Genomic DNA, 14,832 nt, shown 5'->3' on the forward strand with positions numbered 1-14,832 from the left:
TAAAGGTACACCCATTTGCAGGTTTTTCTCTGCTGCTCTCACACTTATAGCAAGATACGGTTTTTTCACAGATCACAAAGAAATTAAGTAGTGCAAGTTATTTTTTTCTTTCTGAAACTAGTCATTCAGAATTTTTTCAGTTTTATTTAGCTGTACTCGCATATTTCCCTTTTTCAACCTATCAATTTGGGATATTCATCACACAAGCTCTTTTCTGCTCATTGTCTTGAATCAAATGAATTGTTGACTCCTTCACCCCATAGGCCTTGGCTGCATCAGCCACACATGCACCACCTTTCAGCCTATTACCTCTATTTTTTTTACTAGAGGCATAGTGTCACACTTAAACTACCTGGCACCTTTCCGTACACTAAATTGCTTCTCTGATGCTGTGATTAATGACCAGACATCACGTACCGATAAAAATATGGGAAATGCAGCAATAACACAAGAAACTGTATAGTGCGTGTCCAAGAGGCAACTGGCAGTGCTGTGTTTGGGAGGCCAGGATGCAAACAAAGCTAGGTTTACCATGAAATGAAGCCTGAGGAACGTGGGAGGGAAACTGGCCTGCCTATGCCACTGCAAAGGCTGGCCATATAAGAGCACAGGGTGGAAACAAGTAGAGCTGCCACAAAAGGTGGAAATAGATACAAAAATGTATTGCAGACTGAAACATAGTAGGTGGAGATGTGAAAGGTGATCTACTGTATATATATTTGCAAATTCATACATATACCATACTTACACAGAAGTAAAAGTCTTTTTTAGTAAAAATTATATTTTATTAATATGCATAAACATAAATTAAAACATATATTACTTTTCAAATCTGATATAAAAGCTATGAAAGCATACTTTTAAAATATAGTCTAATTTGAAAATGCTATATTGTAGTTATAAAAACTGTAGTATAAAAGTTTCATGATGGATAAGTGCATTACATCTTTGCGTCCCCTCAAGGAAGGTTCCTTGATGTTGGTGAGGGGCTCTTGATTTAGGGAATTGGATTTGTGCTCCAGTTCCCCGAATTAAGCCTGATTATTATTATTATAATCAAAAAGAAGCGCTAAGCCACAAGGGCTAGAATTAAGCCTGAATGCCTTCCACATCCCGCCCCCAGGCGCTGTATAATCCTCCGGGTTTAGTGCTTCCCCCTTGATTATAATAATACATCTTTGCGTGTGTAAATAAATTATATACAGCAGGGCCCAGCTTTATGATGTTTCACTTTACGGTGTTCTGCTAATACAGACATTTCAAATTATGACCAAAACTCGCTATATGGCTCCCCGTCTTTCTAATATGGTCACAGTGTCCCACCCAATTTGTTTACATTCTCCGTGAGCATCTCTCCATTATTTCTGGAAACTTTCCAAAATTTCAAGGGTTTTAGAGTTATTGCATATTTTATATGTACTCTAATAATTATACTTATGTGTACCTGTACCTAAATAAACTTACATACTGTGCTGGCATGCTGGTACACATTAAAATCACTAAGAGTCTCCCTCTAGTCTTAATGCCATAGCAATACTAATACGTAATAATAATAACTCTTGGGCACATTAAATGTCTTATTTTATGTTAATATAGACACTTTTATTAATCCATCTATGATATTTTCTTCAAAATTCTATAAGAAACACATTACATAGCATATAAACATTATACATACACCCACAGTACAATAAATTTCAAAAATATGAGGTGTCGTAGCCAGGCAGACGGAAAACATTTGTGTTTTCTCTGTTTCAGCACCAGAGAAAACGTGTATGAATCTGCGTTTGGCCCAGTTACTCCCCTTTACACATTCCGCTTTGTTTACAATTCTCAGCATGAATTCTTCTCATTACTTCTCCCTTCGTTTATGGCATCTATATATATATCTAGCTATACACCCACCCACCCACTCATCCATCCATCCATCCATCCACACGCCCCCACACACACACACACACACACACACACACACACACAGTAGGGCCCCACTTATAAGGCAGGTTAGGTTCCAGGCTACTGCTGGCAAGCAGAATGCCATTTGTTTCCACTTACGAATGTCACAAGTTTACACTAACAAATATTACGTTAGCAATAGAACAAGGCATTAAAAAACAATAAAAAGTAAAGTACACACACAGTACACTCATTACTTACCTCAAAATATTTGTGTAGTCTTAATGTAGGGTAAGAAGTGAGTAGTGTTTATTGTAAGAAGTAAGTGTGGTAGGTATGGTAGCCAGCCAGGCCACCCCACCCCACCCACACATAATATACTTCAACATTTAAAGAGCCCTAGAGCGATAAAATGCATATAGTGTACACTCATTACATATCTTAAAATATTTGTAGTCTTAATGGTCTTAATATAGGGTACAAGGTGAATAATAGGGTAGGCAAGTATCGAATAATGTGGTAGGCATCATAACCCCATCTGGCCACCCTACCCACACATATACTAGGCATTTAAAGCGCCCTAAAACGATAAAATGCATATACAGTATACTCATTACTAACCTTAAAATATTTGTAGGGTGAGAGGTGAGTAAACTAGATTAAACGAATAAATGAGAGAGAGAAAGAGTACAAAAGAGAGGACAGACACGAGTTATGTAAACAAACCAGCTGAATGCATATGTTGTAGTTCACCCCGGCAAGTCAACTAGAAAAAATCTCATATTTATGTTAATTTATTCTACTGTGGGTATATTTATCATGTTTATATGTTACGTAGCATGTTTATTATACAGTGGTACCTTGGGATATGAACAGCTCAAAACTCGAACAATTATGTGTATTTATGCAAGTGCTTTTGTAAGTGTATTTTTGGGGGGTCTGAAATGGATTAATCTAATTTACATTATTCCTTATGGGAACAAATACGTTCGGTATTGGCACTCTGACAGCCTTCTGGAATGAATTAAGTTCGCATCCTGAAGTACCACTGTATAATTTAAAAAAAAATATAGATGGATTAAGCAAAATGTCTATACAGTGGACCCCCGCATGACGATTACCTCCGAATGCGACCAATTGTGTAAGTGTATTTATGTAAGTGCGTTTGTACGTGTATGTTTGGGGGTCTGAAATGGACTAATCTACTTCACAATATTTCTTATGGGAACAAATTCGGTCAGTACTGGCACCTGAACATACTTCTGGAGTGAAAAAATATAGTTAACCCGGGGGTCCACTGTATTAATGTTTTATACGACATTTAATGTGCCTGAGAATGATTATTATTGTATTATCATCATTATTAATATGGCATATTCAAGACTAATAAGACACTCTTAGTGATTTTAATGTGTACCTGCATGCCAGCACAGTGTGTAAGTTTACTTAGGTACAGGTACATACAAGTATAATTATCAGAGTATACTGTATAAAATACAGTACATGTTTGGAAAGTTTGCAAACACAATGGAGAGAAGTGGTGCTCACTGAGAATGTAAACAAACCGGGTGGCATGAGCCATATTAGACAGACAGGGAGCTGTATAGAAAGTTTTGGTCATAATTTGAAATCACCATTTTAGCAGAACGCCGTAAGGCAAAACCCCATAAAGCGGGACCCTACTGTGTATATATATAATATTTTTCTTTCTTTCTTCTTTCAACACACCGGCCGTATCCCACCAAGGCAGGGTGGCCCAAAAAGAAAAACGAAAGTTTCTCTTTTAAATTTAGTAATTTATACGGGAGAAGGGGTTACTAGCCCCTTGCTCCAGGCATTTTAGTCTCTTCTTACAACACGCATGGCTTACGGAGGAAGAATTCTGTTCCACTTCCCCATGGAGATAAGAGGAAATAAACAAGAACAAGAAAAAAAAATATACATGTGTATATATATATATATATATATATATATATATATCCTAGGTAGTAGGTTGGTAAACAGCAACCGGTGCCCAGGGAGGTACTACTGTCCTGCCAAGCGAGTGTACAATGAAAACCTGTAATTGTTTTACATGATGGTAGGATTGCTGGTGTCTTTTGTCTGTCTCATAAACATGCAAGATTTCAGGTATGTCTTGTTACTTCTACTTGCACTTAGGTCACACTACACATACATGTACAAGCATATATATACACACCCCTCTAGGTATTCTTCTATTTTCTTTCTCGTTCTTGTTCTTGTTTATTTCCTCTTATCTCCATGGGGAAGTGGAACAGAATTCTTCCTCCGTAAGCCATGCGTGTTGTAAGAGGCGACTAAAATGCCGGGAGCAAGGGGTTAGTAACCCCTTCTCTCGTATAAATTACTAAATTTAAGAGAAACTTTCGTTTTTCTTTTTGGGCCACCCCACCTCGGTGGGATACGGCTGGTATGTTGAAAGAAGATATATATATATATATATATAATATATATATACATATATATACACAGGTATATACTTATACACACACACACATATACTATATACATTTTTTTCCAACATATCAGCAGGGACACCCAAAAAAGAAAAACACTCACCATCATTCACACATAATCACTGTCTTTGCAGAGATGCCCAGATATGACTGTTTAGATGTCACTCCAAACACACATACAGTTATACCCTTCCCTACGTCATTAATTGGTTCCAAGAGCCGTGATGTAACCCCGCTGATGTAAACCGGACGTAATGCCTTAGAATGATGACAAATACCATAAAACTAGAGTAAATAACTGACAAAAGAATATAACTATCGGTAAAACTTAAAGAACACTAAAAACACAAAAAAATTATGTTATTTACCTTGTGATTTGCCCTTAAAAATGCCTGAAGTATGACGAAAAACACATTGCAATTAGCATAAACAACACGCTTTTAATCATATTTAACTTATCTTAACCACATTATGATTGGAATCACTAGCACTATCAGTCTTAGGACCCATGGCAAACAGACACAGTAAAGGAATAATCACAAAAAAATAACAGCAGAAGGCAAAACAAGCACATGATTGCAGCATGAGCTAAAATGCATATGGCATTACCCTCGTTTTAAATGAGAACCAGCAGCAACGCAGCCACGGACATTGGTTTACAATTTTTCAATGTAGATATTTTACTGTACGTGTATACATTATATTTTTATTGTATTTTTATTGTATTTAAAAATTTTTTAATCTTATCTTTTATTGTTAATTTGTATGTTTTATTTTAAATATATTTTTACGGAAAAATTTATTTCATGTCCTTTTATGACTTAGGTGACGTTGCCGAGTGACGAAAAGTTGGACGTAATGACATTCACTGAACTGAAATCTACTCTAGAAAACTGGCATAAAGGCAAATTTGACACAAGCCAAAATGACGCAAGCTAAAATGACGTAAAGCAAGTTTTTTTTTTTAACACGTCGGTCATTTTCCACTGAGGCAGGGTGACCCAAAAAGAAAGAAAATACTTTCATCATTCAACACTTTCACCATCACTCATACATAATCACTCTTTGCAGAGGCACTCAGATACAAGAGTTTAGATGTCCCTCCAAACACCCAGTATGCCAAACCCTAGTTTTGAAGTGTAGGCACTGTACTTCCTACCTCCAGGACTCAAGTCCAACTAACCAGTTTCCTTGAAACCCTTCATAAAATATTACCCTGCTCACACTCCAACAGCTCATCAGGTCCCCAAAAACCATTTGTCTCTATTTACTCCTATCTAACACACTCATGCATGCTTGCTGGAAGACCAAGCCCCTCACCCACAAGTAACATTTGCACCTGAGAAAACGCAAATGATGATTGTCTCTAGGTACCATGATGGTAATGCTGGTGCAGTAGTAAGGATGAATGGGAGGATGTTGGCACCTGGAGAAGAAGTTGATATCCTTGGGGTGAAATTTGACTCCAAACTAACCATGAAGAACCATGTTGTAAATCTTGCAAACAAGGCAGCCAGGAAGCTTACAGCACTTCGCCGTATCTCCCATCTGCTTGACAGTAGGGGTTGCAAGATCCTGTACGAGGCACAAGTACGCTCGCACCTTGAGTATGCTCCACTTTCTTGGTTTGCCTGCCCCCCCTCTCATCTGCGACTGCTTGACAGAGTAGAGAACAGAGCAAGACGTCTCATCTCTCGCCTGGACCCATCCTGGATAGATCTGTCATTTCAGCAGAGCCTTCAACATAGGAGGGATGTGGGTGGCCTTACTGTTATGTACAAGGCCAATATTGTCAAAATACCACACTTGGATCCACTTCGAGGACAGCGTGAAACAAGCTTTTATGCCACAAGACGGGCAGAAAGCAGCAACTTCACTCTGGCTGTACCCTTCTCCAGAACATCACTCCATCTGAGATCATACATACCCAGGATGACTCGAGTATGGAACACATTCATACAGCATAATGATGTCAACGAGATAAAGTCAGTTGATCAAATGAAAATACTGGCCCACAGATGGCTCCAACTTCATCCTGTTTCCTACTTGTATGTCTCATAACAATAAAAATGCTTTCAAATGAGCTGATGTAGGTAACAGCTCTTAGCTTGCCAATAAAGTTAGGAATCCTTAACCTGTAAATAGCTGTCAATAAAGCTAGGGAACCTTAAACTGTCAAACCCTGTGTAAATAAAAAAAAAAAAAAAAAAAAAAAAAAAAAAAAAAAAAAAAAAAAAAAAAACCTCCTTTACTTCCTCCAACATTTCCTAGGACGACCCCTACCCTGCCTTCCTTCCCCTACAGATTTATATGCTCTCCAAGTCACTACTTCGTTCCATCCTCTCTAAATGACCAAACAACCTCAACAATCCCTCTTCAGCCCTCTTGACTAATACTTTTAGTAACTCCACTCCTAATTTCCACACTACGAATTTTATACATAATATTTACACCACACAAGACATCTCCACTGCCTCCAGCCGCCTCCTCGCTGCAGCATTTACAACCCATGTAAGAGTTTTGGTACCACTATACTTTTGTACATTCCCTTCTTTGCCTCCATGGATATCTTTTTTGTCTCCACAGATACCTCAAAGCACCACTCACCTTTTTTACTTCATCAATCCTATGGTTAACCTCATCCTTCGTAAACCCATCTGCTGACAAATCAGCTCCCAAATATCTGAATACATCCATTTCTTCCATATCTCTCCCTCCAATGTGATATCCAATTTTTCTTTATCTAAATCATTTGATACCCTCATCACCTTACTCTTATCTATGTTCACTCTCAACGTTCTAACTTTACATACCCTCCCAAACTTGTCCACTAACCTTTCCAACTTTTGTTTAGAATCTTCCAAAAGCACAGTATGAGCAAAAAGTAACTGTCAACTCCCATTCTGTATTTGATTTCCCATAATTTAATCCCACCCCTCTCCCAAACACCCAAGCATTTACTTCTTTTACAACCACATCTATCAATATGTTAAACAACCATGGTGACATTACACATCCCTATCTAAGACCTACTTTTACTAGGAAGTAATCTCCATCTCTCCTACACACCCTAACCTGAGCCTCACTATCCTCATAAAAACTGTTTACAGCATTTAGTAACCTACTACCTATTTCACATACTTCCAACATCTGCCACATTTGCTCCCCTATCCACCCTATCATATGCCTTTTCTAAATAAATATATGCAATGAAAACTTCCCTAGCTTCATCTAAAAACTGTTTACATACATGCTTCAATGTAAAAACGATCTACACATCCCCTACCCATACTAAAGCCTCCTTGTTCATCTGCAGTCCTGCTCTGTCTTATGTCTAATTCTTTCAACAATAACTCTACCATACACTCATTAAACTTATTCACCTATAATATTTACAATATCGTTTGTCCCCCGTCCTTTTATATAAAGGAACTATGCACACACACTGCCAATCCCTAGGTACCTTCCCCTCTTTCATACATTTATTTTTTTAACATATTGGCCATTTCCCACTGAGGCAGGGTGACCCAAAAAGAAAGAAAAATCCAAAAAGAAAAAAACTTTCATCATTATTCAACACTTTCACCATTGGTCATACATAATCAGTCTATGCAGAGGTGCTCAGATATGACAGTTTAGATGTCCCTCCAAACTGCCAATATCCCAAACTCCTTTAAAGTGCAGGCATTGTATTTCCCATTTCCAGGACTCAAGTCCAACACTATATCTCCCCCGCTTCTAACATTCTGTCATGATCTCGTCAGTTCCAGCTGCTTTATCCCCCTTTCATTCTACGTAATGCCTCAGGCACCTCCCCCACACTCGCATCCTGCTCTTCACTCCTAAAAGATGTTATACATCCATGGCCAGTGCTTGAAATTACTGCCTCCCTTTCTTCATCAACATTTAAAAGTACCTCAGAATATTCCTGCCATCTTCCCAATACCTCCATCTCCCCATCTACTAACTTTCCTATTTATAATTAAAAGAAAAGAGTTAAGCTTATAATTTCCCATCTTCAGTACAACCTATCAAGATATATTTAAAAGTGTTCAGGGGTTGTAGCATTGTCTTCGCTTGTAATCCATTTCAGTATTTTACCACTTTGTTCAAAGAACTTTTTTTCCTAGTACAGGTCGGCCATCACTAATCTGGCAATCAGTTATCCGGTTCCATCAGTAATCCAGTACTAATTTCAGCTAGCATAATTTCAAATTTCATCATCATACTGACTCAGAAATTGCACAGATGGTTGTAAATACACAGCAACAAGCCAGTAGAGGAGAAAGCAGTGATGAAAATGAGAAAGATGTAGCAGAAAGTCTTTATTGATAGGTTAATTAAGTGTATTCTATAGAACCTAATCACTCTGTAATCCAGCAAACTCACTAATCCGGCACACTACAGGCCCCAGTGATGCCGGATTAGTGATGGCTGACCTGTACACTTCTCATAGCTCATTACCTCTCAGCATAAAGTTATGGCCTTATATTCTACCAGCTGATAGGGTCTAATTTTTTTTATCTTTTTCATAGGCAGTTAATATCCTGCACTCTTTGCTCACATTTATACCCCTTGTATGCCCCCATCCCCTTCCTCCCCTTCTTTTTTTAATGAAACAAAAGTTGAATTATTTTGGCAACTGATGGAATTAAAACTTATGTAGGAGGTTCTCTACTAATGCACTATACTCCTGCTAAATGCAGGAGACTTTTTTTTTTTTTTTTTTTTTTTATATATACACAATTTTTTCAAGCCAAGAGCCATTATCCCACCATAGCTCATTTTAAAGCTCAGTCCTATCTATGGTATACTACCACCCCCCAGGATGTGACCCACAACAGCTGACTTACTACCCAGGTACCTACTTACTGCTAGGTGAACAGGAGAGCAGGTATATGGAAAGTTACCAAACGTTTCCATCCGTGCCGGGATCGAAAAACAGGCACTCAGTATGTGAGCTGACAACCTAGCTACAGGACTTGACAGGGCTGTGTTCTGAAAGCTTAATGTTAACCTTTTTTCACTCCACCCACTCCAGAAAAATATATTCTTTAACTCTTATACAAAAATACATAGTACTGTACACCTAATATATACCAAATTTACCTACCATATTAACAAATTTAATTTTTATACTGCACTATACTCTGTTATATACATTCCACCTGCCAATAAGAAATCATAAAATTAATTTTAAGTACGGCAGCTTCAAATGCATTATCTATAACTGCAGTTAAATGCATTTATATACATGTGTGTGGAAAAAGACACTTATGTACAGTTCAGGAAACGTTTTGCCACAAGTGGTGAAATGTTTCCACTAATAAATGTTCTGAACTGTAAATAAGTGTCTTTTTCCATATCTTGTTGGCATCACCATACCATTTTTCATTTACATACAAGTACATGTTCAAACAAGTTATATAATAAGGTTTCCCTTAAAATTTAAATACAGTAGTCCCCTGGCATCTGTGGATACCTGACACCATTGATAGTAGCGAATCCTATATATAAATCATTTTTCCTTTACATACATACCTATGACAAGATTTAACTGATAAATTAGGCACAATGAGTTGAGAATTTGCACTTTTTCACTGATGGAAAGCACTTCACAGCTTCTCTTAGGCTCTGAAGTACTTTTGTGCTCTGAGGTCATTATTAAGCAAAATTAAGGGTTATTTCGAGCCATGGTAAACTGTGGATAGCTAAAAATCACAGAAACTGAATCCGTGGATACAGGGGGTTCTACTGTATTGCTAACCCATACATGCTGTTGTCACAAAATATACTTAACTATATTTCAGATGAATTTTTTATATTACTATATTTCATAAATGCAAGTGTTTGTATATTTTGTCTTGTGACCTTCAGACATAACTTATTTTTTTCATGAAGATTATACTACATTGCAAGTGTCATGTTACATTTTTATCAATGCTCTGTTAACAATAATGAAGGGGACAAGACAATGACTTTTTTTAGGATTAACTGTATATGTATGCAGTCATCAGCTCACGAAAACTTACGATAAGCAGTGTTGCTGATTTTCATTTGGATCCTTTAATTTTCTCCTAGGATTTGACTCTCAATAATCAACTTATTCCCAGCTATCCATTTGCTGCTAGGTGGAGAGGGATAGGGGATGGGAAGATTTACTCTACTGTCCCCTCCTGCCTGGAGATTCGACACAGGCTTCTGTTAATCTTCCACAGTTTATTACCTTGAAATTCCTTTTGTGATGTTTACAGGTGGGTGTTTTGATAGTCATCTTCAGCTACAAATTTCTCCTGTCTGGAATGAAATTCACATTATCCTCTAAACTGCACAAATAAAGTATCATTAAATTATTTTTGCAACAATGATACAAGTACTGTAGTAGCTCCACGACTCAAGAAATCGTAATGACACGATTGCAAACAAACCATACCCCCGGCCGGGATTGAACCCGCGGTCATAGAGTCTTGAGGGACTTGAGCTAGAGTTCGTCACGGCCATGCTAGCTGGAGATTCGTCTGTAAAAACTTGCATTTGTGGTCACAGTGGTGCCTGTGCTAACCTTCCTATGGTGTAGAAATATACCTAGTTGGATGAATCTTATTGTGGCTAGCTGGTCTAGTGGCTAACGCTACGGGCTGGAGTTTTGAGACTATGACCGCGGGTTTAATCCCGGCCGGGGGTATGGTTAGTAGCTCCACGATGTGAGGCACTCCCCACGAGGATGAAAAGGTTTTATAAAACTATAAATATACATACATATTGTACAACATTATTTGTAGCCCACTTATTGTAAAAATACGATTTGCAACTAACCCACAAACTGGAAATTAAACTTTGGAAATTTTAGTCTCATCTAGACCCAAACATCATCTACACAATTATCTCCAATCTATGATTGCTGCAAGTTGTTCCAACCAGAATACTGTGGCTGTTTTCTTAATCCTGATATACACAGTGATACAGCCTTTATTAGCTTCTATGCCCTCAAAGATATCATCAAGGGGAAAATAATAAGAGAGCCTATCTGCATATTTTGCTAAGATTAAGAAAACCTTTTTCTTTCAACACACCATTCCTCTCTTGCTGAGGTAGGGTGACACCCCCCCCCCCCCAAAAAAAAAAAAAAAAAAAAAAAATCTCACCAAAACATACTGACATCACAGTTCAAATGCCTACCAACCTGCAAAATTCCTGCCCCTCCTTCAGAGTGCAGGCACTGTACTTCCCATTTCCAGGACTAAGTCCTGTTAACCAGCTTTCCCTGAATGCCTTCCTAATTGTTACCTTGCTCACACTAACAACACAAAGTCAAAAAATAATTTGCCTTGACTCACTTTTATCTAATGCACTCTCGCAAGCCTGTAGGATGTCCAAACCTCTAGCACTCATAACCTCCTTCACCCCCTTCCCCAACTTGAGAAAACATGGGAACCAAATAGACAAGGCAGTTAAAAACAAAAAAAGATGTTAGATGGGGAGGTGGGGGTACTGGAAAGTTAGAGAGCATATTTTGAAGAACCAAAAAATGTTGCCGATTAAAGTGAGGCAATTTTAGATTTTGGGCAAGGATGAATAACATCTGGTATGGAAAACCAGTAATGCATGGGGAGGGAGGGGGGAGAATTAATGAGGCAGTAGATAAAATCAAAGGTGGTGTAACAGCTGGGGTAGATGGGATGAAGACTGAGATGTTAAAAGCAGGTGGGGATATAGTTTGGAGTGGTTGGTGTTTTTGCTCATGAAGGAAAGGTACCTAAGGATTGGCATAGGAAAAGGAGGCAAGATTAAGACTTATATGGGAATAAAACTATTGAGTATATCAAGTAAAATGCACAGTGAGAAAATTGTTGAAAGAGTCAGGGGTAAAACAAAGTAGGACTGTACACAAAACCTACACATAGGAGACAAACTTGTGAAGTTTCGGTCTGGCTTGGACCATTAACTAGTCACACACAAGCGTAAAGGGAAGGGAGTCGGTATATATTTACAAGAGTGGGGGGACGCAGGCAGGGCTGGGAGTAGTGGAACGAGATGAAGTAGTATAGTAGCAGAGGTAGAGGTGTAGGCAGCACCAGACGGGATAATAAGAACATGTTAGTGAAACAAACATCAGTGTGTGGAGTGTCAACAAAGTAATAATCAGTTTTAGGTCCTCTGTTGTTCATAATTTACAATAATGGCCTTGATGAAGGAATTACAAGTGACATGAGCAAATTTGCTGATACAAAAATAGGCCGTATGATTCATTCTGAGGAGGATACCAATGAACTCCAGGAGGATTTAGGCAAATTAATGTCTTGGTCTGAAAAATAGCAGATGAAGTTCAATGGGGACAAGTGTAAAATACTTGTCCTTGGTAATGAAAATAACCCTTGAAGTTATAAACTAGGTGAAGTAGAGCAGAAATCTAAAGCCAAGACAGCAGTGCCTAAGTGTGCACAATAAGGCTAACAGATTACTGGGATTTATTTTCAGAAGTGTAAGTAACAGAAGTCCAAAAGTTATCTTACAGCTCTATACATCACTAGTGAACCCTCTTTTGGATTATGCCATTCAGTTTTGGTCTCCTTACAACAGGATGGATATAGACTCACTGGAGAACATACAGAGAATGACTAAAATGATTTACTGTATACAGAATCTCCCATATGAAGATAGACTTAGAGCCTTGAATCTCCACTCTCTGGAGAGATGTAGAATGGAGGGAAGATATCATCGAAGTGTAGTCATGATGGGCATAAACAAAGGTGATATTAATAAAGTACTGAGGGTGTCAAACCAGGTAAGGACCAGAAATAATGTATTTAAGTTGGATAAATTTAGATTTAGAAAGGACATAGGTAAGTACAGGTTTTTGGACAGTTGTGGATGCGTGGAATGGTCTTCCGAGTAGGGTGATTGAGGCTAGGACCTTGGGTGGCTTTAAAGAGAGACTGGACAAATATATGAGTGGGAGGGGCTGGATTTGATTGGTGTTGTGGGTATGGGAGAAAATTCTTGGGTAGTTTTGGGTATGGGTGGTTTTGATAAGGACCTGCCATATATGGGCCAATAGGCCTTCTGCAGTGTTCCTCTATTCTTATGTTATGTTCTTAGTAGTATGGGTTAATTTTGATACAAGTATTGACCTAAAATAGAATATCAATATTGGCAAAAAATTGAGTATCATCCCATCCCCAAGCTGAGAGTATGATAGATATAAATATACCAATAATCAATTTAGGTACATGTACATGGACATGTGAAATATTCCAAAGACTTATATACTCACTGAGGTGGCTTTTGCATGATATGTGAAAGGGTATCAGGTAAGCTTGAGGGTGTCCTTGGTAGTAGAAGAGTCAGCAAGCCAGCCACAAATGTTACAATAGCCCATATACCGAGCTCTGCATATGCATCTAGGTACATACCGTATGAAGCCTACAATATATAAGACAAAGAAAATAAAAGTAGAATTACTGAAAATATCTTAGGTTAAAGGACATGTGTGCAACTAACATGACACTTTATTGTGGCAACATTTTGCTCTCCAGGAGCTTTGTCAAGTTGTTAATGGCTTGACAAAGCTTTTGGAGAGTGAAAAGTTGCCATAATAAAATGTCACATTAGTTGCACATGTGTCCTTTTACCTAAGGTATAAGAAGTGCTGAAAATAAAATATTTATAAGACTAAAAACCTTTTCTTTACTACACATACAGTATATATTTTTTTTTTTTCAACAAACCGGCCCAAAAAGGAAAACAAAAGTTTCTCTTTTTAAATTTAGTAATTTATACAGGAGAAGGGGTTACTAGCCCCTTGCTCCTGGCATTTTAGTCACCTCTTACAACACGCATAGCTTACGGAGGAAGAATTCTTTCTTCTTTTTTTCAACACACCGGCCATATCCCACCGAGGCAGGGTGGCCCAAAAGGAAAAACGAAAGTTTCTCCTTTTACATTTAGTAATATATACAGGAGAAGGGGTTACTAGCCCCTTGCTCCCGGCATTTTAGTCGCCTCTTACGACACGCTTGGCTTACGGAGGAAGAATTCTGTTCCACTTCCCCATGGAGATAAGAGGAAATAAACAAGAACAAGAACTAGAAAGAAAATAGAAGAAAACCCAGAGGGGTATGTAAGTATATATATGCTTGTACATGTATGTGTAGTGTGACCTATGTATAAGAAGAAGTAGCAACACGTACCTGAAATCTTGCATGTTTATGAGACAGAAAAAAGGACACCAACAATCCTACCATCATGTAAAACAATTACAGGCTTCTGTTTTACACTCACTTGGCAGGACGGTAGTACCTCCCTGGGCGGTTGCTGTCTACCAACCTTCTACCTAGATACATATATTCATATACATGAATCCCACTGAGTGTGGCCACAGCAAGCATTGCCTCTGTATTTTTGGCTATGTAACATTCAGATCCCACATATACCAACTGGTTTTCTCCCCCCCCCCCAT

The 14,832-nt window shown here is 38.2% G+C and overlaps 1 protein-coding gene across 4 annotated transcripts in view; it reads right to left on the bottom strand.

Moving 5' to 3' along the window:
* Window positions 1-763: 763 nt before the first annotated feature.
* Window positions 764-14,832, bottom strand: part of LOC128696273 (organic cation/carnitine transporter 2) — a 63,323-nt gene continuing 49,254 nt past the window's right edge. For all 4 annotated transcript variants that reach the window (XM_070092267.1, XM_070092269.1, XM_070092268.1 and 1 more), the window contains exons 11-12: window positions 13,648-13,796; window positions 764-10,670 (exon numbers count right to left, since the gene is read on the bottom strand). In XM_070092267.1, coding sequence (XP_069948368.1) covers window positions 10,622-10,670; window positions 13,648-13,796 — 198 coding nt within the window. In that variant the 3' untranslated portion in view covers window positions 764-10,621. The remainder of the gene's footprint in view (window positions 10,671-13,647; window positions 13,797-14,832) is intronic.

Source organism: Cherax quadricarinatus, chromosome 39 (genome assembly GCF_038502225.1).
Source record: "Cherax quadricarinatus isolate ZL_2023a chromosome 39, ASM3850222v1, whole genome shotgun sequence".
In the NCBI taxonomy this organism is placed as follows: Eukaryota; Metazoa; Arthropoda; class Malacostraca; order Decapoda; family Parastacidae; genus Cherax; species Cherax quadricarinatus.